The sequence below is a fragment of the Amborella trichopoda genome, chromosome 10 (genome assembly GCF_054954075.1).
Source record: "Amborella trichopoda isolate Santa Cruz 75 chromosome 10, AtrichopodaSantaCruz75HAP2 v2.0, whole genome shotgun sequence".
Lineage (NCBI taxonomy): Eukaryota > Viridiplantae > Streptophyta > Magnoliopsida > Amborellales > Amborellaceae > Amborella > Amborella trichopoda.
In genome coordinates, this window is record NC_142345.1 from 39,489,022 (window position 1) to 39,514,967 (window position 25,946).

A 25,946-nucleotide genomic window follows, 5' to 3' on the forward strand; every position below is an offset into this window, starting at 1 on the left:
ACTATCATTGAACTGCCCAAAAAAAGAAAAAGTTCTCTTTAAGTCCAAATTTTAAAATCTAGAGGAGTCCAATAGTAGTACTAGTAGTACTCATGCATTTTTTCTTATAGGTGAGAAGTAGGCTTGAGCAAATGAAGATCAATGAATTGGTATTTGTTAGAGAGAAATAGAGGCTTAGGGAGATGTTCAATCAGGAGAAGAAGGATCTCATTACTTCTAAGACACGGACCATGCTACTGAGTGGTTGGTTGGAGACCCTGGGATGGAAGAGGTCTTCCCTAAGGGAAGTTTGACTTAGCATATGATTGAGGAGGCTTCAGGTCCAGCTTCTGATTCTAGAAGGCCACTCGAGCATTAACTGCAGCTGGTACTTCACAAAGGGTGATGAGGTATACAGAGCAGGATAAGGGAGATTCAGAGGAAACTGATGAAGAAGGACAATATGTTGAAGAGGTTGATGATTTTGATGATGATGGCCTCGATACAGATTGAAGTGCAAGTGATGATGACGATTTTGGCTGATTATGATGGAAGAATCAAAGATCTCCTCTATCTTTTGTATTTCATCTGAACTTTTATATTGCATCATCTTGAATTGGTTTTATACTTTTATTGGAGAATTCGAGTCCATGTGACTATTCCTATGTGTGTGTAACTGTGTTTCATGATTGTATGTTACAATGGTGAATTGATTGGGGAGTTGGAGACAAATACAGTATAAACGTGTTTACGTTTTTCACTAAATTTTCAATGATTTGAAGTTTAAAATATATTCAAACATTCATGCATATATATTTGTGTAAAAAAAGTAAACATATAAATGAAAAAAATACAAAATTAACAAAACTACTGCATATAAGTGCGCATTTGGACAGCACATATATGCATATTTCTGAAATTTTTTCACTTGAAGGCACCTAAGGTTCTTGGTGCCTGCCAGGCTGGCTGCCTAGGAGCCACCTAGAGCTTTCTGAAAAAGAAAAAAATAAGAACTTTCACCAGAGAAAAGGTCCAAATGAGTCCCACTCCAACAATGAATGCATATCATCCATTTGGTGGGCATCTAAATCTTGGCCTTTAAGATTTCAAAAATCATTATTGTCTTTTCTAAAATTGTCCATCTAATGATGAAAAGGCTGTAATATCTGGGGACAAAGAAATTCCCCAAGGCCCAGAAGTAACAATCCCATCAAATGGACAGCCTACATTCGTTGTGTTGAAAAAAAAAAACAGTCATTTGTTTTTGTTCATAGGGATAAAAGAGTGTACGTTTAAGATATGGGGTCAAACAAGTGCCCTTAATAACATTTTTGAAGATGTGTTTTACTATATAATTATGAAACCATTTCACAATATAATTCCCCATATAGACACACGCACTTGTATATATGTACACACATTTATATACACATAACCATTCAAAATTCAAGTACAAAGTTAGCAATGGAATGCAAAGTCATGGAAACCAAAGTCCAAGAGGATGATAGGATGAATATCATACCGACGATAGCAGTAAAAAAGTGGGCCATGTAAATCAGCATAAGACCTTCTGTGGGCCCATTTACTTCTGGAAGAATTAGGGTGTTTGTGAAAAAGCTGTTACAACATTCTGATGTCAGAAAGATGCCTTAAAAGTCATGCTGATATGCTTTAGTTGATTCATAATCCAAAGACAGGGCATATTGGCAGTAAGAAACGTGCAGAATTTGAAACACGCAATTTCATGTAGGCTTGGGGTAAATATGATAGTTCTCTATCTACAATTTAGGGAGAAAAATATTTGTGAGTATGTCTTAAGAAAAAAGGAAAAGGTGCGACTTATTTGGCTAAACCAGAGGAGATAATCCAGTTGATACAGTGTTCATAAACAGGCACCCATTGTCATGTCCTTTGAATGTGCCCAAAACATCAGATCAGTTCCATACATTTTTCAGAATTCCACTCGGCAGGCAGAGAATTCTACTACACATACAAGTCACAACATGAATAGTGGTTCGCTCGTAGTGAAATTTATGGAACTGCAAGAAGTTGTAACATAAGAAAGGGTGTGGTTTGCATAAGGTTGCGACCTTAACAATCAAATTAAGGTGCACCTCCAAATTTTATCATAATATGTAATTTCGGTGTAAAAAATTCTTAGGATGGCCTGAAAATCTATTTTTGTCTCTACTTATAAAATTTTAAACTCCAAAAATGGTTCAAATCAAGTAGATCTATAAACATATGAAAAACTTGAAAATGGAGAGTCCAAATAATGTGTTGCAAGATGCACTATTTTTTAGACTCGAAATCTTATTTATATATATATATATATGGGAAATGGTAGCATAGGCCCACTAGCCTACAACTACATGTAGGCCCAATGACCCAGAATGAATCTGGGCCGATCTAATGAGTAATGATCAAGATTTCACTTCGTATTTTAATTTTAATTTTAATTTTTTTATATAAATCCAAATCACTTGAAATTTTGAACGTGTGTTCTTTAAAAATATTAGAATCCAATAAAAATATCAAAAACATATTTCGTGAAAAATAAATCGATCAAAACACCATCGAAATATTGCAGAGGATTTTGGTCAATTTATGTTTTGCGAATTATTTTTTTAATATTTTTATTAGGTGCGCGTTAATGAGAAGAACAAACGCCTAAAATTTCACATAATTTGGATTTGTAGAAAAAAAATTAAAATTAAAATACGAAATGAGGTCGTGTCCATCAGATCGACCCAGATTGAATCTGGGCCGTTGGGCCTATATGTAGTTGTAGGCTAGTGGGCCTACGCCAGCATTTCCCTATATATATATATATATATATATATATATATATATATATATATATATATATGTCCAAAAGGTACATTAAATGCTGTTTTATATTTATTTTTTTCTTGAATTTGTATTTGCCAATATCCTGATTTCATGTCAAATTTGGAAAATATACAAGCATTGGCTACTCTATCTAGTAAATCCTTTTTATTGGGAATAGGATATCTAATCCATTGTAACACTTTATTTAAAGGTTTATAATTAATGACTAATCTAAGAACTCCTCGTTCCTTTTCAACATTTTTATTGACATAGAAAGCTCCACCTACTCTCATGGACTCTCGTAGCAATTCCTCTCGCAATGAGAAACGCCCGTTGACAATAATACCATTTGAATGTGAGAACCCGCCTTTGACAACCCTTTCACCTTCCATCTCTCCTGTTCACCAAATCACTTATCCAGACACTAATACATCCACTCTCGCCTATACTCCAGCTCAATCAAAACCAAACCAAAGGCCTAATGTTCCTCGCTCTACATATATTGAAAGAGCATATCTTATGGATATTACAATCGATGACCACCATACTAGTATGGACCCTATTAAACTTGCTTCACTATACCTTATAAACCATTTGAATCCAACCAATGGAGTCAAAACTCGTGAGTATTATGAAGCCATTCTTATGGAAACAGGATCCATCTCTGTTGTCCATTACTACCAGCAAAATACCAGAGTAATTGCATATTCAAAAATACAGATCAAGAAATTGCTTTCTTATGATGAGTGGGGTTGCAATTCTGCTCAAGGCAAAAAATTACATAATCCTGATTTTTCATACAAATATTACAAGTATGCCGAGTACATAGAAGCATGGCATAAAACGTTTTATTACCAAAATCCTAACAACACTCATAGTTGGTATATTCAGTTTCGTTTATCCATTTTCGAAAGATTCCCCAACTGGTTTAAAAATTGGTTTTTAGTTTGGGGATCAACTACTGCAATTTTACCTCCTGCTTTCCAAAAAGTACAGGAACAATTCGTTATATTCAATAATAGTGATGATAATACAGACAATCACCTATACTTTGTTGCACTATACCAACTCCCATGGATTATGAAATGGGAATACTCAATCTCTGTCAATAATACAGCCGACCATACTTATATCCCACGCCTGGGAAAAACCATCTCAGTAAAATGGTGGGACATTTTCAATATGGATCCCACAACCATAGTTCCCAAACGCATACCTCCACAAAAACCTATATATAACCCCAGTCCAAGTGGACATAATACAGCCACTACTTCCTTTGACTTCCCCACATATTTGAGAAATATGCTACAAACAAACCCTAATGCTTCCAAAGAAACCTTGGAACAACAAATGAAGGAAATCTTTGCAGAAGCAGGAAGAAAGCCGGTCTCATCAGATGAGACCGTACAATCAACTCACAACAATAGATACTTTCCCCTGGAAGAAACAGATCTTGAAGAAGAAGATGATCCAGACGAATTCAGTCAAAGACCATGATTCATTGCTGCCACTCACTCATATCACTGTGTCAAGATGCTCTCCACCAGTATACGACAAACCAAGACTGTGTCAAGATGCTCTCCACCGATATACGACAAACCAAGATTTTGCCAAGATGCTCTCCACCGACACAAAAAGACAAACGACTACTATTCAAGGATACCATTACTGTAGCACCGACATAAAAGACAAAGTTGCATACTATTCACCGATGCCTTTTTGTCCACAAGCGCCGACAAAGACAAAAGACTTTTTACTTTTTGCATTTCCATTTTGTTTTCTTCCGCCGACAGCATCTTCTTTATGTCACATCCCTTTACGCCTTATCATCCTTCCTTCGCGACGAAGGAAATCCTTTTCCCCCTCTATATAAGAGCCTCTCATTCCTCAGAAGAGGCAGGTCACTCAGGCGCTCTTCCTCGGACGCTCTCCTCTCCTCTCTTCTCTGCAGTCCTCTCCTCTCTTCTCTGCAGTCCTCTCCTCTCTTCTCTGCAGTTCTCTTCTCTCTTCTCTGTACTTCTCTCATCTCTCTCTCAGAAGATACTCTTCTGTCTTCTACCTGCTCCATCCACCGCAACAGCTATCCTGACCTCATAGCTCATGAATACCAGGTCACATAATTCACCTTAATTTCCAGGTTCTATATTTTCCTCTTTTTCCATATTCCTAGCATGTGTGATTGTAATCTTCGCTCTCTCCCTTCCTATTGCCCTCAACACTGGAAACTCTTTTCCAGTTATTGCATATGTAAACAGTAAGTTTGTTTTTACAGTTTGTTATACAGTTTGTATTTGTTATACAGTTTGTATCTGTAACAGTTTGTATAAGTTTTCTTATAATTTCCTTTTCAATGTATCTGTATAAATTTTTATATAAGAATGTGATGTGATGTTATGCAATTCAAAATAGTGTTTAGTATCAAAATAAGTAATCTCAACCACACACAGTGGTTAGTCATAGATATATCAATCATACCTTTTATTTGCATAATTCTATTCTGTCTAAACTTTTATAGAATTTTACAAGAAATACTAAAATATAACAGCTTAATATTCACATACTTATTGTAAACAATATATAATGTTTTTACTGTAGATCCCGGCGCGTTTTGAAAATATATATATATATATATGGAAGATACTACAAAACGCCTATAGACGAAAATGAACAGTGATTTCACCTACCCTCATCACCATCCATACTTCATCGCATGGTCACAGTTGTCTGGTAGTGTTTCATTTTTCATTTTTTTTAGTAATCGAAATGATCTGAAATTTTGAGCGTGTGTACATCTTAGTGAGGCGCACCTAATAAAAATATGAAAAAAATAATTCGCAAAATATAAATTGACCAAATTACCCCCATAAAGTTTCAGGGGTATTTTGGTCAATTTATATTTTACGAATTATTTTTTTATATTTTTATTAGGTGCACCTCACTAAGATGTACACTCCAAATTTCAAGTAATTTGGATTTGTAGAAAAAAACTGAAATTGAAACACTATCGGACAACTGTGACCATGCGATGAAGTTTGGATGGTGATGAGGGTAGGCGAAATCACTGTTCATTTTTGCCTATAGGCGTTGGGAAGAGTTTTCCTATATATATATATAGGAAAAATTTTATATAGAGCTGAGGCTCTAAACAATCAAATTCGAGCCTACCTCAAAAATTTCACTAGAAGAGATTGTTTTGATGCCTAAATATCCTCAAATTGATCATCTCGACATCAAGATGCATGGACATAAGAAAAAAATGGATTTCAAAGTTTGAAAATAATGTATTTTGTGATACATTTTTGGACCGTCAATTTAAAAGATTTTCAAGTTCTCATAGATCTCTCGATCTACACTATTTTTTAAGCTTTAAACTTTATAAGTAAAGATGAAATATATTTTAAGGCTATCATAAAGATTTCAGTATTGAAACCCCATTTCTCGACACTATTCGAAGTAGGCTCTAATTGTCGAGATGATCAATTAGAGGGTTTCTCAACATTAAAACAGCCTTTTCCGATGGATTTTTTAGGTGCACCTTAATTCTACATTTTAAGGTTGCAACCTTATATAAACTTTTTCCCTTAAAAAATTCAAAATATATTTTCAAATAACTAAGTATTCTCAGCTCCAACGAGGAAACAAACATGTGTTTCAAACTTGGTATTTTTGTCACAGAAAATTTATTACTGAAAAGGAAATGGCAATCGAAAAGAAAATATATCAGCTGATTTGAATTATTTTTCCTTCATCCAGTACCATCAGCTTCCGATAAATCGTAAATCCTCTTCTGATTATTCAAATTTAACGAACTTTCCAAATTCCATATCCCAAAGGTTGTTTGACTCCAAAGCAACTAAGAAACGAGACAACAACTAAAATTCTGAACTCGCATATTGGATGAGCAAATTAGTTAATTTAAGAGATGTCTTCTTCAGCACTCACTTAACATTCTAGTTATTTGAATACCAGAAATACTTCTAAATTCCATATCCCAAAGGTTGTTTGACTCCAAAGCAACTAAGCAATGAGACACAACAAAGCTGGTATTTGAATACCAGTAATACTACCCAAATTCTGAACTCGCATATTGGATTACCAAATTAGTTACTTTAAGAGATGCCATTTTTCAGCCAATCACTCACTTAATATTTTGGTTATTTGAATACCAGTAATACTTTTGTTTTATCCATAATCTTTTTTATTTTGAAAAATGTTTTTCTAGTCTTTAATCTGGCAATAAAGTTGTTTAGAACAAAGAAATTTTTATTAAATTTGAGCAAATATACTTCATTTGGCAGTTTTATCATAATGGTAAAAGCAAATTCAGACTGGGAGATGCCACGTAATGAATAGACTCTATGCAGACTACCGTAAGATACGAAGATTTTTCTTCTTGTTTTTTTCTATTGATTAAAAAAATAAGAATAAGCACTTGAGCTCTTCACTTTTAGCCCGCAGAATCAGGGTTCAAATCACATATCTGCCTTTAGAAAACAAACTATAAAAAGCAATACAAAAAGCACTTACAGATGTTATTCTAGTCATGAATGTATCATTGCATCATTGCATCATTGCAAAGATGCACAAGTCACATACATAATAAGTACAAGGATAAGTTTCCACTTACTGCTCCCATGTGGCAGTGTAAAATGTAACTGCTGCAATTACCCAGAACCAGAAAATATTCCCTCCACACATAACAGAGCTTCCAAAAGCTAAGGCCTCAAACTTTGAGCAGCAGTGATCAAAAACAGAGAAAATCAATGTTAGAATGAGCGACAAATCACAAGATCAGAGGTCAATCATAGGAACCTTAAATTTGTCAACATACCGCACAAGCAAGGGCATCACATCCTGCATTATTTAAAAATTTAACCAAGTTAGACACTAGAATTGTGTTTTGAGTATTCACTAGATATAGACTACCTACAAAGAAAAGAAAATCACCATGATCAAAAAGTTCTCCCAAAGGACTGGATGAGTTCGTACGCCTTGCTTGCTTCCCGTCAACAGCATCAAAAGTCTACGATTCAAATATATGCAAAGGAAACTGAAGCATAATATAGATATTCAAACAAATTATAAAGATAAAAATGTGCATGCAAGTATAAGAAAACATGAACATAGTATGTCTCAATGAAGAAATTACAACAAATTACAAACAGTGCTAGAAACACTGACCGGTTAGAACAGGAACCAATTGATTAGATCAGAACCGCTTGGGTCCTAACTCCGGTTAGGCCCGGTTTTGAGTTTATAATATATCCTAGAACACCCACCAAAAATCTCCGACCCAAAACCGGCCGGTTAAGGGTCAAACTGGCCGCTTTTATAGCTAACCGACCTGTTTTCTGCTAATCGAACTAGTTAGCGATATATCGGGTGTTTTTTACAAATAACGGGCATGTGAAAATAACAGACGTTATTTTTCAATGGAGGCCATTATATGCTGCAGGCACCAGGCACCAGGCACCAGGCACCAGGCACCAGAATCCACTTTTTCTACCTTTTTTAATTCAGTTTCCTGCCATTTTGTGATTTATTGCTGTAGATCACTATCTAATGTTTATAAAACAAGGAATTTGGAATGAAACATAGAAAAAGAAAGAGTTTCTGTGGATTGAAACAACAGGTTTTCACGGGTTTTGAAATTTCCACCATTTTTTCAATAAAATCTTCAATACCAAATGGTTCTTGATGAAATTTGGGGGTTTTGATATATAACTGAAGCATTTACCAGATATCTATTTCAATTTGTTCAAACAACAAAGGAACCTGCTGCTGAAAACGCTGTTGCTCAAAGAACCTATGTTTGATCCAAAAAAGCAGATGTTTGATCAATTTATTGCTCGTCTTTTATCAAATTGAGTTGTGGATTTTGATCATCAAGGCTTCATCTGTCAAATAAAATAGGTAAGTTTATTTATAATTGAATACATTTTTTTATATAAATTTTTTTCTTGCTCGATGTCATGAAAATTTCATAGATTTGAAATTTCCAACATTTTTTCAATTAAATAAAAAATACCGAATATTTTTTTATGAGATTTGGAGCGTTTGAAAGACGATCAAAGCCTTTACAATGCATGTGTGTTGATTTGTTCGATTATCCGAACATTGAAGGGTCGTTTCTTGCTCGAAATGTTGCTCGAGTTTAGGTGCTTTCGAGAAATCGATTTTACTAAAAAAAATTATTTTGCTTAATAAAATTATGTTTTTTGATGAACATGGGAAGTGTTTTTCTATTTTTCTTAATACAATTATGTTTTTTGATAGAATTATGTTTTTTGATAAAAATATTTTTTTGATGAACATGACAAAAAAACCGATTCTTCTTTTTCTTAATGCTATATTTTTTTCTAACAAAAAAAAAGTGTATGATATAGTACATGATAATATTGTTTGATTTTTTGCTCGATTTTTTTTAAAAAAAAATTTAAATGCATGATATAGTTCTATATGTAATAATGGAAATGGGACATTTTGGTTTTTTAAGTGCATGAAAAAATTTTAGTTGCCTTCTGTTCAATGAAACACTACACCATTGTCTTGTATGTACTTGGTTCTTCACTCTTTTCAGTTTTTTTTTTTCTTTTTTCTATCAAGGTTTTTGAAAGACAACTATATTTTGCTTTTTAGAGCCTTGGGCGAGAATATATTTTGTAGCCAAAAAATATGCGTGTTCAAATGGTTCTTGAAAGAGAGATTGAAGGCTTGAAGCGTGTTCGTTTGGGAAATCAGGTAGCATAGATTTTAAGTAACCAAGGGCTTGGAAAAGCCTGGTTTGAGTAATTTCGGGATGCTCCTGGTTTGATACACTGTAAGCATACAGGCATTTGTTTTGAAGGAACTTGGGCAGTACGTAATCTAACTTCAATCTTAGATTGAAGATAACCACTATTCAGAGGTATTAATGGCTGTCGAGTTTTCTTCTTCAAAGAACTCAACTTGCTAACATTGTTATTTGGTTGTTGGAGTCTACTTTCTTATCATATGTGTGCATAATATGGTACCCAGACTTGTGTACTTTTGTAGGTAATAAGACAATATACACTTAATTATCTTTTGGGCAGATATCTTAGTTTAATGACAATGGTAGTATGAAAATGCCGCTGACATGAAAAACAATTGTGAAGTATGACTTATTTATAATGATATTACTAAGTACAACAATGTCAAATGCCATTTGAAATGATGCTTAATATTGAGGCAAACATATCCCAAATAAATTTGTTATTTATGGTAGACCACGAAGGCTAGACAAGTGTAGGAGACTTTGGCCAAGGGGATACCAGGGGAAATGTTCCTGACTGGCGAGGGGGCACAGCTGCGGCACTACAGAGTCCACCAAACCTTACTCAGAATTTTAACCCATTGAACCCTGATAGCAAAACACAACAATACCTTAACCCTCCTCGCCACTCTTATTACTACTAGCTATTGTTAATTAGACTTTGTAACTCCATCAATAGAATTAATGTCAAATTATAAAGGATGCAGTTTATATAGGGCTGCAGCCCTATTTGTTGAAGTTGGGTTGCAGCCTCCTACACCATTCATCTATACCGACGGTAGAGATTTTTCACACTACCCAATAAAAACCTAGAGAACTGGGAGCCCTGTGCCACCTGTCACATTTTCTTTTATGGTCTCTTGTAAGTTCTGTTTCTCTCTCTCTATAAAAAATTAACCTTTTTTCTTTCTCTCTCCAAATAAACCCATAAAATCTCTTGCTCCCTCTCTCTCTCTCTCTCACCCATGTTTTCTTCTGTTTTTGCAGATCCTTTCTCAGAAGAGGACCTTGACGATGGCTTCCCAGCTACAAGAACCGCTCACAACACGTGCTCATCAATCAAGAATAGTAAATCCCTGGAACCCACTACTCTACCTCTAAATTTTTATCAAGAATACTTCAACCTACTGCTCTCTCTCATTTTTTATCAAGAATGCTTCAACCTACTGCTCTACCTCTAATTTTTTATCGAGAATACTTCAACCTACTGCTCTCTCTCTTTAATTTTTTTATCCTAAAACCAGTTAATTCACTCTCTCTCAAAAAAAAAAACAAAAATTTCTACCGGAGCAAACCAGTCAGGTTAACCACCCGGTTTAGCCCGGTTCCGATTCTAAGTGCTCCCTGGCCCATATCAGGTTAACCGTTCCGGTTCGATTTTGTGAATACTGATTACAACTTTGTATTTCTTGCAATATACGAAGGGATTCTCACAGCAAGCACAAGCCAGTAATTTCAGAACAGTGCCTTCACCTTTCTCCACTCATTTGGCATGAATGAATGGAGGACATAACAGCAGGTTTATAATCGCCACCTCCCATCCCCCAACCATTGACCTTGTTGAAATATATAGAATGTCTAATTTAATTCTTTTGGGTTTTCTTTAATGTAAAATTAGAAGGGAAGTGAACATTGTTGTTACCGTTCAGTCCTTGAAGAGGGGGTTTATGAAATTACGTTTGCATCATATTAGAAAAAGTGCAAAGATTTGGATCATAATTCCTAATATCATTATTACACTGAGTTCACTGACCTTGTTACAAGACCTCCAAAGGGTTGCATAGCTTTCTCCACATTTGAGCCAACTCAATTTCCGTCAAAAGAGCCAATTGAATATGGTAAATGAATAACAAGGCTTACTCTGAGGTCAACCATCTTATTTTTGCAGAACCATGGTTAACAACAGAATTTTTGTAGGATTGTCTAAATTGACAATTATATATTAATTTTTAAATGCAAAACCAATGATTCATGAATCTTGGAATATCAGGTTCTGAGATGTTGCAGAGAGTGGCGTAGAAGGAAGATTTACTATATCAAAGGCAATATCTCGCCATGTGAAGATAGAATACTGCGAATGCTGAGTACTAGACTCAAAGTGAACAATTGTTGCATCCAAACTATGTTGTCTGTCTAGTATTAATCGCTATATGATCCAAACAGAAATTAAAAACGATGAACAAAGGCCAATATATTTACGTAAGAAACAAAGTGAAGTAGTGCATATGAATAGAAGAATGAGTTCTTTCTTCAAAATAATGGGAAAAAATAATTAAATGATATGTATACCGAAGTCATAGTGACGAAACAAGGACTAGTATCAAGGAAGAAAGTGAACTTAGACAAACCTGATATAAAAATAAAAGCAATCCATGTGCAACATGAACCCACCTTGGAGGAGCAGTATCCAAGAAAGGCGAATACATCTGCGAGAGAAAAAATATAGATTTAGGCTAAAAAGTTGAGGCCAAAATGTGGGTGTCGTACAAACTAGAAGAATGCCTCCAATGATAGGAAAGCTTACAACTAGTGCAATATAAACAGCAAGTAGCAATACCTCCAGCATAAATTAACGAGAAGTAACATAGAGTGAATATTATATTCAATAGAATATCTGGAATGAACGATATTAAACAGAGTGATATTTATTGCAACCAACCAAGATCAGAGGAAAAAATCGAAGTTTTTGTCAAGAATTCAAAGTTAAACTAGTGCTAACTTGCATAGAAGTAGGAATATATATATATATATATATATATATATATATATATATATATATATATATATATATATATATATTTATAACTTTTTACAATACATTTCAAGAATACCTGAAAGTTAGTTGCTACATGCCTACTGTTTTGCAAAGAAATGTGGATGCTCTCTTCTAGGGTTTGGAGCTCGAGATGATAAGAGTCTCTCTAAGTCTTCTTCGATGAAGATGACAAACAAAGACAAAGGTTTCAGGCTTCACAAAAGCTCGAGGCTTAACAGTCTCTGTGTTCCTCTCTAAACCATGGAGCCTGAACCTCTCTCTTATCCCTTATACCCCTTTTCCCCCACCATTAAATGTTGAGCAGGAAACCCATTTGAACAACACTCCATTTAATGAAGAACCAACCAATACATGGCCGTGAAGTTGGCCGCAGTTATTGGTAAGTTCTTCCATAAAGCCCTAAAACGACTCTTCCTAAGAGCAATGAGTCTCAACACACCAAAAAATCTTCATCACTCATCCTTTCTGGCCTGAAATTGCTAGCGAAACACTGAAATCCATGAAAACTTGGTCTATAATGATGGTATCAGGCAACTTTGTAGCAATTTCAGAGGATTTCCTGGCGAGTACATCAGAATTTCCGGCAATTTCAGATGGATTTCTGGCGAGATTTCCTGCAAGGTCTTCGTTTGTAAGGTGAGAAAAGAGGGGGAGAGTGTGAGAGAGAGAGTGAGAGAGTGAGAGAGAGAGAGTGAGAGAGTGAGAGAGAGAGAGAGAGAGAAGTGCGTCCCATAAAGCCCTAAAATGACTCTTCCTAAGAGCTCTAAGTCCAAACACACTATAAAACCTGAAATAGCCAGGGAAAATGCTGAAATCCATGAAAACTAGGTTTGCAATGATGGTACCAGGCAATTTTCTGGCAAGCTCAGAGGATTTTCTAGTGAGTTCATTATAAGTTCCGGTGACTTCAGATGGATGTCCACAACATGTCCAGCAAGGTATTTGCTCGCTAAGACAAGAAAAGAGGGAGAGAAATGAGGTGTGGATGGGTTGGGCCTTTTTCATTGGGTGAATAGTTTCAATCTCACTCCATAGAGATGCCATTTCATGAAGATGTGTCTTCAAACTTTTTTGGGGGATTTGTATTTCCAGAACATGAGCCCTTTGTGAAGACTTGAATCCAAGTTTTGTGCCCAGAAATTGAGAGGCAGAAGGGCAAAAAGGGCATCAATTCCTGGGCATGCATTTCATCGAGATATATTTCCATGGATCCAAATGACCCCTAAATATTTAGACAATCTAGAATCATGCTAAAATAGGAAATCAATCCATAAGGATTGAATTCCCTTATGGAAGGGAAAATATTTAAGGGAAAGAAACAAAAGAAGAAAAATTGGTTAACAAAGAAAGATCAGCAAGATTTCATGAAATGTATGGATACAACAAATACTTGGAACAGCCAAAATACTGTTCTTCCTGTTAGGAATTCATCGCTCTAGTATATAAACACTGCCAGTGAATTGCCCAAAACATAACAATAATGAGGCACAATAATTAAAGATGCAATGAATAGCACCACTTTGAATTTAAGAACAAAGAAAGTGACTTACATATGCCAGGAGGACAGATATCACCAAGAACATAAAGCCCAAAAGCGTAATCTAAGAAACATAAAAAATGCATCGTCAATCTCAGAAGGGGCCATGCAATGGAAAAGTACTCAACTTTGAATTAGCTGCAGTCTTTAAGTAAGGAGTAATTATAAGTACTAACATACCATATTTGGCCTGAGGAAGGCTCCAAAAGTTTTACCATGTAAAACCAATATTCAAAGTTAGTAAATTTCAACAAAAACAAAAATAGAAAACAAAATGGACTTAACTGAAAACAATTTCATATAAGCAGATTAAATGCCACAATAGTCAAAAGCCTCATCCTATTTCTTAATAAATTAATTGACGACATAATATCTGCCAATAAATACACGGAAACTCTGTATGCCTCCAGGCTCACCAAACAATAACACTCAGAAGCTTTGCCCATGAACTGATTAGAAGATATCACATGAATGGGATGAACTAAAGCTGATTTCTAATTGTTGTTTACACATAAAGAAAAGATCTTTGGAATTTTGTTTTCCCCGTCATTTTTAAACTACGAAAATGACATTGAACAATGCAGAAATATAACTGTAGATAAATGTACTCACATTTGCAGTTACAGTTTAAACATAAATCACAAACATGCAATCTACATTTCACCACGCCCAAATTTTTCAGATGCTGCTTTCGAGGTAAATGGCTTAACAGTTTGTATGTACCCAAATATGCTATTTTATTTAATGGTGAGTGGATAAAAAATATCCGAAGGATCTATATGTGTTTGGACGTTGTGAGGTTTTTCCAACAAAAATTAAAAAAGCTATCAATTCTTTCGTGAAATTGGCATCTAAAAAATTTCTAGTCGGACTCAAATGTTTTTTGCTCACAGCATTCTTTGGGCTTCTGCTTATCAGACACTACCTCTCTTGGAGCCCTTCCTTGCCCAACAGCCCCCAGCACCGCTCTGTGTCTCTGCATCTCTGAGCACAGTAAACGTGCCCCCCGCACCCCAACAAAAACAACAAGCGAACCTCTCTACCTACAACAAGCAAAACATCTCTACCTAAAAGCCATAACGGAGCTTCCTCACCCCAGAGCTACAACATCAAAACCCTTCCTCCCTAAAAATATCAAAAACCCTCTTTCACCTTTTGGGTTTCTTTTCTCTGGAAAATAGGCTCAGGGCTCTTGTACATCTGCAAACCAGGGCTTTGTGGAATCTAGAAAAAGATGAGAACTAAGACAGTTTCCAATTTTGTTCTCAATGTTGAATCCTTTGCTTGCCCTGGTATAAAATTTCGGAATGCAGCTATAATGTTTCAAAGTAAAGGGGATTTTCCTTTCCATCATGCTTTTATGGTACTAGTGAGATGTTCAACCTAAAGTGTTCATGGTTCAATAGAGGACTGCACATTGAACAGAGGTCTTAGGTTTTTCTGTTTTCTCCCAACAAAATCAGAAACTCGGGTGTTCTGGTTTCCCTCATTGGAATTGCAAATTAGAGGTTCTACCCCTACGTTAAGCAGCAGCAGATTTGTGGGTTTCTTTGTCTCAAAAAAACCAAGAATTTGTTTTCTCTTTTTATTTGCTTTTTTTCATTTTCCTCAGCAAATGGGAATAGGGCTCGCAGGCTTGATCACAGCCCTTGTCGCCCAGTGAATCTTCAAAGGTGAAAATTGACGAACCACCTACCTGGTATTTCGGAGGAGAGAGAAATGGAAGATCTTGCCTCGTTCGGTTTAGAGAGAGACAAAAGTGTACTTTTCTATACTCTTCCTACAGCCAAGCGGTTCATAGACACAATAAAATGAAGTCCCAGTATTTTTAAGTTTAATGTGAGAAACTTAAAAGCTTTTTGAGTGAGAAAATTTTTTAATCATGCATCCATACTGGCCCTTAATCACGAAATAAGAAAAGTTAAATATTTAAAAACCAGGGATAAAAAAATTCAGTGACTCAGGCTCATACATGCAAAGATCTTTGGAGCTTTTTTTATCATCTTCATTTTTTAACTTAGAAATCCTCAAACAAGAAGAAATGATAATACAGAAATATAACTGCAGATAACATTATACTCATATTTACAGTTATGCATAACTCGCAAAATCCATCTTTCCCACTCCCAAATCTCAATTCGTGGCTGAGGGCCGACTCGGCCAAGTTTGTGGCTAACTCAGGCTCAGGAACCTAATGAATCAGAGCCCGAGTCAGGACTTTTAATCATTGTTAAAATCCAAAGAAGAAGGCCTCCCTCCATCCTCAACAAACCTAAAAGTAACCTATATATACCAAAGGAATAAAACCAAATTTCTCAATTCGAAAATTTCTCGTCCACTTTGTTCCATCCATAGACTAGAAAGTTAGGAAGGCCTGAGAAGATTAGGGGGATATCAGAAGAGTTTAAGTAGCGCAGTCCACAAGGCACAGGCGAACTGACAGAGTAAAAACAAGTGAGCATTGGACTCCTCATCTTCCATACACACGGCACATCTATTGGGGCAAGACATGCCTTTTCTCTGGATTTGATCAATGGTCAGCACCCTTTTGCGAATGGTGATCCAAGAGAAGACTTGAATTCTCGGTGGAAGGATATGGATCCATGCTTTGGATGCGAGGGGGAGGATAGAAGAGACAGGATTGACGTTCAAGGTGAGGGCGCAAAAGAAAGAAGACACCGAAGAGGGAGGAAAACAGAGTGAAGCAAACCACTGGGGTATTGGCGAGGGTGGCCTTGATAAGCGTGAGCCTACCTGCCTTGGATAGAAACCTGCGCTTTCCAACCAGCGAATCTGGGGTCGAACTTATCAATAACATGGCTCTATTGCGAGAACCGTGACTTTCCGAGGCAAAGTGGAAGGCCCAGATAAGTCGAGGGCAATTCCTCCACTGAATGTCCCCATCTATCAGCTAGAGACTCTATTAGGGATGGCTCCATGTGGATCTCCATCATTAGACTTGGCGAGGTTCACCTTGAAACCAGTTGCCATCTCAAAACATTTGAGGAAGAGTAGTAAGTTGTTGTTGACCTGGTTTTAAGACAAGAGTGTCATCTGCAGACTGAAGGTGGGAGATTATTGGGCCAAGACTGATGGATTGGTATCCTTTCAAGAATCTCGTTTGATAGAACCTAGATATGGAGTTGCTGAAGACCTCGGCCGAAATGGCAAGCAAGAAGGGCGATAGAAGGTCCCCTTAGCAAAGACCTCTAGTGGCTGAGAACTAGCCTTTTGGGGTCCCATTTATAAGCACCGAGAATACATCGCTGGAGATACAGCCCTTGATCCAACTTCCCCACTTAGGTTCGAAGGCCATCCGTCTAAGAGTCTTGTCGACGACCAGTCTACATGGTCTTAAGCTTTTTCCCAGTCAAGTTTAATGATAAGACCCGGAGACTTTGATATGGATCGAGAGTGAGTACACTCTTGGGCTTATAAGAGCATCATCGAGAATCTGCCAGCCTTTTACGAAGGCCCCCTGGTTGGAGGAGATGACCCGGCTGAACACAGCCCTGAGTCTCGAGGCAAGTACCTTGGAGAGCAGTTTGTAGGAGCTATTTACTAAGTTGATGGGCCTGAAGTCCTTAAGCTCCTTGCCCCTTCAATTTTTGGGACATGGGCAAGGAATGTAGCATTCATGGCTTTGTTTATCACCCCTCTAGAGTGAAATTCAGAGAAAAAGTCCAAGACATCAGTTCAAATGGAGTCTCAAAATGATTTGAAGATGGCCATAGGAGACCCGCTGGAGCTCAGTCAAGGCTAAGATCATTTAAGGCCGCAAGGATGAATCAGAGAAGACACATTCCAGCCGCAAAGCTTCCTCAGGAGGTAGATAGCAAAATGCAAGGTTATGCATGTAGGGTCTTGGGCCAATGGGGATAGTAAAGAGCTTGGAGAAGAAGGTGATAGAGGCTTGTTGTATCAGTCGGGGTTGATCGAGAATGAGGTTGTCAACTTTCAAGTGAGATATGGCATTTTCTCTCTTTCTGCAATTCGCTATCTTACGAAAGAAGTAAGAGTCCAAGTCACCTAACGTTAACCATTCGACTTTGGCTCTCTAGGACAAAAAAATTTCCTCCTTGAGAAGAATAAGATAGTATTCATATTTGGCCTTGGACCACAGGTCCCTTTCGTGCTGAGAGAGCTGCCCCACCTCTTCCAGTTGGTCCCACTACTGAATGGAATGAAGAAGAGCGTCCTTCTGGGTCTGAAGTTACCCTAGTGTTGGGATTTCCATATTTTCAGCGAAGATTTGAGTAGCTGTAGCTTCCTTTGAAGTCGGAAACCAGCTCATCCACTTACCAAATATTGATAAGAGTCCCAGCAGGATTGGACAAGGTTTGCGAAACTTGATTCGTGGAGACACCATATTTCAAATCAAAAAGCCCCAGCAATAGCTTGGGCGTCTAGGAGGATAGGGCAATGGTCTAAAGTTGCTTTAGGCAGAACTGAGGAATGCGAGCCCAGGAAGTATTGGTCCCAGTCAAGGGATATGAGGCAGTGATCGAACTTGGAAAGGGAGGGATTGAGGGAGTGATTTGACCAGGTGAATTGGGCACCTTCAAGAGGCATGCCAAGCAGATGGTTTTAGAAGACAAAATCGGAGAATTGGACCATTGCCAGGGAGATTGTGTGGTTAGAGTTACAGTCATGAGACCATCGGGTCACATTAAAGTCTCCTCCCAGGCACCAGGTGGGGGGGATTGAGGAAGTAGTAGATTGTAGCTCCGCCCAAACCGAAGGCCTAAGGTTGTTGAGGTTGGGACCATAAACCGTCGTTCATTTCCCTTGTAGTCCATCTAAAAGCCTGGAGAAAACCATTGTAACTGAAAATTGGTCGCTGAAAGAGCTCGCAATGGAGTGAAGTGTGGGGTTCCAGAGAACCCATATTCCTGCTGATGCCCCTATAGCTTTGGGGGCAACCCAACTGCATTGCCTATGGCCCCAGATTTGGCGGATTTGAGGGAGGATGGGAGTTGGGAGTTTGGTCTCAATCAAAGCAAGAAGGGAAAGGGAATATTTGGCACAAAGGTCTCTGATAGCTCTTCTTTTCTGGGTTTGACCCAAGTCATGAACATTCCACATGAGGATCCCTATAAGGAAAGGTTGGAAAGGTCACTGCACCTAGTGAGGTGTCTTGGAATGGAGCTGGCCAAGGGGCTATGGATGTGGATGGGGGAAGGCTTGAGCAGATGAGGCTTGTCATAATTGACCCCAAAGGCCATAAGATTTGATACTTTACGTTTTCCTTTGATCTTGGCTTTAAAAGGAGATTTGGCTGCTGCAGTAATGAAGTCCTCTAGTATCTTCTTAGGGCCCTTGAATTTGAAATCCATTACTTTCAGAACCTCGAGAGCATCTCCTTGGGCGCAGTCGAAGTTGTATACAGAACTGGAGTCCACCGATGTTGCTGATGTATTCTTTGAACTGTTTGAAGACCCCCGAGAGGAGTTGGGGGGAAGCCATAGGAAGAGATCAGCCCGAGAGACAAAGCAGATCCATTGGGAAAAGTAATAAGGACCGTATGTTTAAATGGGGAGGACATCGATGCAGAGTGAGGTAATATGGAGATTGGAGTGGGGTAATATGGAGATTGGAGTGGGAGAGAGAGTTAAGGGGGATAGGATCAAGGGTTGGAGGGTCGGGGAAGATGAAGGGGTTTTGAAGGAGGCCTGCTGGGAAGAGCCGCCAAGAAGAGGTGGACAAGGCTCAAGCGAATCCATCGGCAAATGAGGGATGAATGCAGGAGATTCGAAGCAGGTTTGGGGCATCATGGATCCCTGTTAGGTGGTAGTTAATACCGAGGAGAAAGAGAAGGGGGAAGGAGGGGGTACAGAAACCACCTGTGAGCAGCAAAAGAGAGGTTGGGATGACTTAAGGTTTGGGGCTAGAGGGGAACGGGATGGAGACAAAGGCAAAGGCTGAGCAGATAGAGAATGACCACGCAGGGGTTGCAGGGGGTAAGAGGGGAGTTCAATACATGGATGACAGAATGAATAGTCTGAAGAGGAGGGTTGGGGTTGGGGAGAGAGACGAACTGGGGAGACGAGGGGTGAGAAAAAGAATAAGTTGCAAGACCTGGGCACAGGACGATGGACACGGGAGAGGGAAGATAGAGGCAGGTGTCCTCTTCATAAAATAACTATGGGGTAATGAGAAGAGAGAGTGGAGGGGTTTCAGAGGCTGGAGTTTTAGCGATGAGTGCAGGAGATGCAGAGGACAAGGCTCCCAATGAGAGAGGGGAGAAGGAGGGAGAGACAACACACCGAGTAGAGGTGCAGAAAGGTTTAGCCTTCGTCGTTGTTGTGGTACCAGGTTGTTGGTCTCCGGTCATCGGAATAGACGAGTAAGGGGCCAAAGGATTAGAGGAGCAACCTGTCTTGGGCCAGGAGGGCATACGCTTGCGAAGAGAGAAGATGAAGGGATTGTTTGAGGGGGAGGTGGCCATGAGGTTTGGCAAGGGCGAGAGGGTCGATGGGGGCAGGGTGGGAACTCGAGAAGAGACACTTGATTAACAGAACTTTTGACCGAGGGACAAATGCCACCTATCAGTTCGAGATGGGGGCGTAACCATATGTCCTATCAACGCCGGGATCAAGCTCGATGCACTGGAGGGGTGTGTTGGGGAGGCGGCGCACGACTGCAGGTAGATATCGGGGAGGTCGACGCATGTCTGCATAAAGCTGTCGGGGTTGCTGGCAATTGCATGGGTAGGGTTTGGCTGGAGAATGATGCATGGCTGCATAAAGCTACTCGATATGATGACCTCTGCAAAGGATGGGATTTGAGAACGAGCCGAGGGTTAGAGGTTGCTGGGAAAATGTGGTAAGATGTGCTCCAAGAGCCTTTGGATTCCTCCGATGTGTGATCCAACGGTTGCGATGTGCTCTGTGTGGGCTTTTGCGGTTGACTGCAGTCCAACCTGAGCGGTGTATGGAATTACTACTATGCTCCATTACCTTTTGACCCAGTGTGGAATGTTAATGTGGGACTTGGTAAGAATGGAACTCTAGATCACATTGTGACACCTGTCACCTGGTAGTTAATTTTTTTTCTGTTCTTTCCTTTATTTTACCCATTTTTTCCTTTTTCCCAATTTTCATTCCATTTTTTATTTCTATGGTTGAATGCTGATTTCCCTCAATAACAATCATTAACAGTATAAAACAAAAATGAATGTATCAGCCCCATTATGTTTCTAATAACGGTTTCTTAAACCATGTTCCCAACCCGACCCCATCATTACCATTCACTCCAAATTCGACATATTTACCAACCGCTCTTGATGTAGGGTTAACTAACATAATCTATTCAAGCTTCTGTTTTCATTATGGAAATTTCCATGTTGCTTGTATTATGGTAAAAAGAATGACACAAAAATAGGAATTCTAATGCCAGAGAACCGTTATGTAGGGATGACTGTAAGTTACCCAAATCACCCTTTGTTGGATGATACTGAGTTGATCAAATGGTCTGCTTTTGAAATTTTTAAGTTCAAATTTCCTAAGTACATGGAATTATTTCATTTTGGCTAAGCCAAACACTTGATGTGTTGAGACCTTATCATAAAGAAATTTCTGGAGCTGGATATTTCATTTTGGCTAAGCCAAACACTTGATGTGTTGAGACCTTATCATAAAGAAATTTCTGGAGCTTATTTCATATGTGAAGCAAGTCTGGATACATTTAAGCAAGGCATCTTAACCACTCCTTAATAGTTGGTAATCAAATCGATGACCCGGCTAGAAATTTTAGGTTCCCTTACACACAATAAGAAAATCCATTCCTCAAAGCAATCTTTATCCATAATGGAATTTTGAATTCCACAGCCAGATGTTAAGGGGCTTTATGCCACAAATTTTTATTTTATTTCGTTTACTCCAATGAATTGTAAATTAGTTGGGGGGGGGAGGAGAAGAAGTCTTATGGATGACCATATTTTGACTGACTCCATGCTAACAGGCTTTAAGAAATATGGAATGAGCTATTGACCCATTCACCTCTGTCAGTTGCCACACCATTGGATCAAAGGACCATATTTTGACTCAAAGTTAACATGGAAATACATCAGTATTATTATGACCTTTAAAAGGAAATGCTTAATAACAAGATAACCATACAAAAGCTGTAAAAAAACATACATGTAAAATAAAGTCAATATCTGGTATGCAATTACAAACTACATTCTATTTAAAGAAATTCCTTGTGAAGGAATGTTGCAAACAGAATCATTACTTATTCAGTTAGATGGCAATTTTCAACTACTAACAGAAAGCAGATTTTTCTCAAAGTACTGAAAGAAAAGCATATTATTTACTATCAAATCAACAGTGATAAAAACTTCAATAACTAACCAAAGTCAGATAACTTACGGCATCCAAAGGGGGAATAAAGACACAAAGCGACTCCAGAAGGGTTGTAAGACATGTTTAGCAAGAAAAGACTTATCCACACCACTGTATTTATATCTGTGGAGAGCCCCTACACCATGATGGCCAATGTAGCCCATTTTGATGCTCAGCTCAGGCCTTCCAAATGATCAAAGTGATGAAAACTTAAGTTTAACTTATGAACCACGACTTCTTATCTGGTTGAAAAAAGGCACCAAAATCAACTTACAAGAAGCAAATTTTTACAATAAAAGAAAATAGTGATTACTACATCGTGACCATCATAAATGATTCATCCAAAAGATATCAAGAAACAGGATTTACGGTTCCATATCAAATTCAATGACAAGTGATGAAGGATTTTTACAGCAAATGCTTACAATTTTTAATTTTTACAGTTACTTTTTTTGGGGGGGGGCTATTTGATTAATATTTAATATTTCAATTATCTTATCACTTGAAATGATTCAAGTTCCATGACTTGTTCAACATATAAATTCCAAAATCTAAAACCATAGTAATACATGTCTCAGGCCTTTTAATCAAGATACATTTTACAAGTATTAGATTCCTTTGTGGTTTTATGTCACATTATAGAAGAGTTTCTTTACCGCCAGAGACTCTGCTGGCAAAAAGAAATGGTGTTGTCCTGAAAAGCCATTTAACAGATGGCCCGCATGGATATTCACCTATAGATTTTACATCAACTAAGTTTTGGAAAATTGTTTCATGCAGGCTGGACCGCATTTCTACAATATGTGGTCCCAAGGTATAAAGCATCCATCTTAAAGATGGATGCAAATAGGTGGTCCATCTAAAAACAATTGAAACTAACGGCCCAATTGTTTTCTTCATAAAATCATTATTTTTATTTCTTAAATTTATTTATTTATTTATATTCATGATCTCCATGTTAGAGATTACATGTCCTTGAAAATTGGGTCCGAAAATCCATCTCAAAAATAGACTTTTAAGAGTTGACACATTTCTACATCGACTCAGAGAAACTGTGTCCTTAAATTTTCAAAGTTTACTGCAAGAACACTAGCCTCATCAATCACATTCAAAAACTCTCTCTGTAAATGTATGAGAATATTTCATGCGAGTTGAATGCTAGTGATTAACATAGGGCCATCGCTCATTCAATTTCAAGCTCACAGGCTCCAGAATAAATGAAGTATCAGAATGTAGGAGTCCCCATTTTCTTAAAGGGGAACAATTCCCAAATACGTTATATTATTATGCAATTATGACTGTACCACACCATGCATTTCATGCTTAAATGCCATAGTTACTATCAACTACAATATTTAGAGACACAACATCCATTACAAGACATAGTTACATCTGCTTCATATGTTCTAACATACCTCAGTCCTTCAAAGTCTTTCATCAAAATCAATGGTCATATGTTCTAACAGGCCTCAGTCACGACAAGTACCCGGCTTAATTGGTTAGCGCTTGATGATTTTCAACGGTACGTCCTAGGCTCAATTCCTACCAAGGGTAGGGGCCCTCTCCCCACTAACTCGCCCAAAAAAAAAAACAGGCCTCAGTCCTTCAAAGTCTTTCATCAAAATCAAAACCTCAATCATGGCTGACATTGATTCAGCCCATCTAGTCCTCGATACCATGACAACTCAAATAGCATTATAAGGTTATTCCATCCTAATAAATTACGTACCACTATAATCAAAAAGGCCCTGCTACACCACAGTTCAATCGCACAAGTCCAAATAATGGTGTTAGCCAGTCTGTTTTCATCTAAATTGGCTCAAAGTACGATGTTTAATGAAAAAAGTTACATGTTACCCTATGTCTTCAGTTGAGTAATACAAGAAATATGATTTTTTGTCATTGTAATATGAAAAAGATGTTCATCCAAAATTCCAAATCGACCCAACATGATTGTATTGCTCTCATATTTCACTTTCATTTCATTTTGACCGATCAAAGTTTGTGGTTTTAGTCAATAAACTAATAAAAGTAACTAATTATTTATTTTTTATTGATTCTGATTTATAGGATTATAGCTACAGTACCAAAAGCTTACCCTGTATAACATGCCACAAGCCCAACAAATTGGACATTAATTCCCAGTGTGCCAGGACTCGCCTTGGTGGCAAGTTACTCGGCCGAGTCCTACACAAGGCCAAAAGGCCCTAAATAAATTTAAAAAGGTGGAAAATTTTGAAAAATTAGAAAAAGGTAGTAAAAATAAAATAAAACCAAAAACAACTTTTAAAAGTTAAAATAAGCTTAAAAAGTAGAGAAAAATGGATGTTAAAGGAACTGATTTACAGTTGGAAATTTAAAAAAAAAATTAAAAAATGGAAAATATAAAAAAAGAGATTACGGCAAAATATACCCACCAATCTTTGCTAAAAAAATCCAAATTATATAACATTCCTACATGTTTTACAATTTTTTAAAATTTTTTATATACCGAGTTGTACGCACAACTCAGGGTTACTCGGCCTCACCCTATTAACCTGAGTCTAAATGAACTCCATCGAGTCCCGTCACACTGTTTATTCCCATCCAAAATGTCAATCCGAAACAAGCAACTCAACTGGTTACAGGAAGTTAAAAACAGCTAAAAATAAGAACTGAAATTGTGATACTAAAAAAGAAGAAAAGATAAACGATTTTGATATAGAAAATGGCTAAGAATTCTAAATCACAAGTTCCAAGTTCCATAAGAGTAACACAGACCAATAACTAAATCTATCTCCAAGCACTCATACTAATCATCACAAGTCCAATAAACTGCAATGACTAACAATCTTTTATGATCAATGCCATTTAAATTTTTAAACAAACCAATGACTGCGTGAAACAAGATAAAAAAGATGCATGAAACAGGCATCAATTCTAGCATGCAGACCAACAAAACCTCTAAATTTCCATGTAATACCACCCATTAAACATGATTTATTTGGGATCAAATCAAGAAAACAAATTAACTGATCCCATGATCCGATCAACAGAAACGAATCAACAAAAAGCAGTGAACTAAAAAACAAAGAAGATATAGTCTAAAAGATGACCCAAACAAAATAGAGACGTATACACCATGGAAAAGCATTCAAAAGAAATAATGATCCAGAGAAAGATACAGAAAGCATGATTCACAAAAAGGAGAAAAATTAGTGGAAGAAGAGTGACTTACGGGATCGGTTTCTTCCTTTGCTAAAGGAAATGGAGATTCAGTGTCTTGTTATTGTCCTCTAGAGAGAGAGATGAGAGAGAAAGAGAGCGAGAGCGAGAGCGAGAGCGAGAGCGAGAGAGAGAGAGTTTTGGTCATTTAAGCAATGGAGCAGGTTCTGAGAAACAGAGCGCGGGCGGCTCGACAAACGGCCACTGCCCGCCTTGATTTTTTCAGATCGTATTACGAAACTACCACTGTCATTAGAAAAACTAACAACCGTGGCTGTCAAAAGATTCTATGCTCCCGCGGGAGCATAATAACCAAATTTACGTTCACACTTTCAATGCTCCAAAATTCTGTGGACGTAATTTCTTCTAGGAAAGAATAACTTCAACTAGATAAATAATTAAATAATAAAATAGTAATAATTTGAGAACTCCCCTATGTGTCTTGAAAATAATGCCAAAAAGACACCCTTTAGAAGTTTT

The 25,946-nt window shown here is 37.6% G+C and overlaps 1 protein-coding gene across 25 annotated transcripts in view; it reads right to left on the reverse strand.

Moving 5' to 3' along the window:
* The window catches only part of AAPT1 (aminoalcoholphosphotransferase 1), a 42,992-nt gene extending 17,276 nt beyond the window's left edge, over window positions 1–25,716 (reverse strand). For 8 of the 25 annotated variants that reach the window (XR_016042046.1, XR_016042048.1, XR_016042047.1 and 5 more), the window contains exons 1-8: window positions 25,480–25,716; window positions 22,290–22,504; window positions 13,931–13,981; window positions 11,996–12,030; window positions 7,759–7,834; window positions 7,643–7,665; window positions 7,439–7,539; window positions 1,502–1,596 (exon numbers count right to left, since the gene is read on the reverse strand). Coding sequence is in view for 9 of the 25 variants with exons in the window: in XM_088848804.1 (XP_088704930.1) it covers window positions 1,502–1,596; window positions 7,439–7,539; window positions 7,643–7,665; window positions 7,759–7,834; window positions 11,996–12,030; window positions 13,931–13,981; window positions 22,290–22,344 (436 nt within the window). In the remaining 16 variants the exon portion in view is untranslated. Of the gene's footprint in view, window positions 1–1,501; window positions 1,597–7,438; window positions 7,540–7,642; window positions 7,666–7,758; window positions 7,835–11,952; window positions 12,031–13,930; window positions 13,982–14,097; window positions 16,549–22,289; window positions 22,505–23,677; window positions 24,011–25,479 lie in introns of those variants that run through there. The other 17 variants (XR_016042049.1, XR_016042051.1, XR_016042050.1 and 14 more) reach the window with 7 other exon arrangements.
* Window positions 25,717–25,946: the final 230 nt, after the last annotated feature.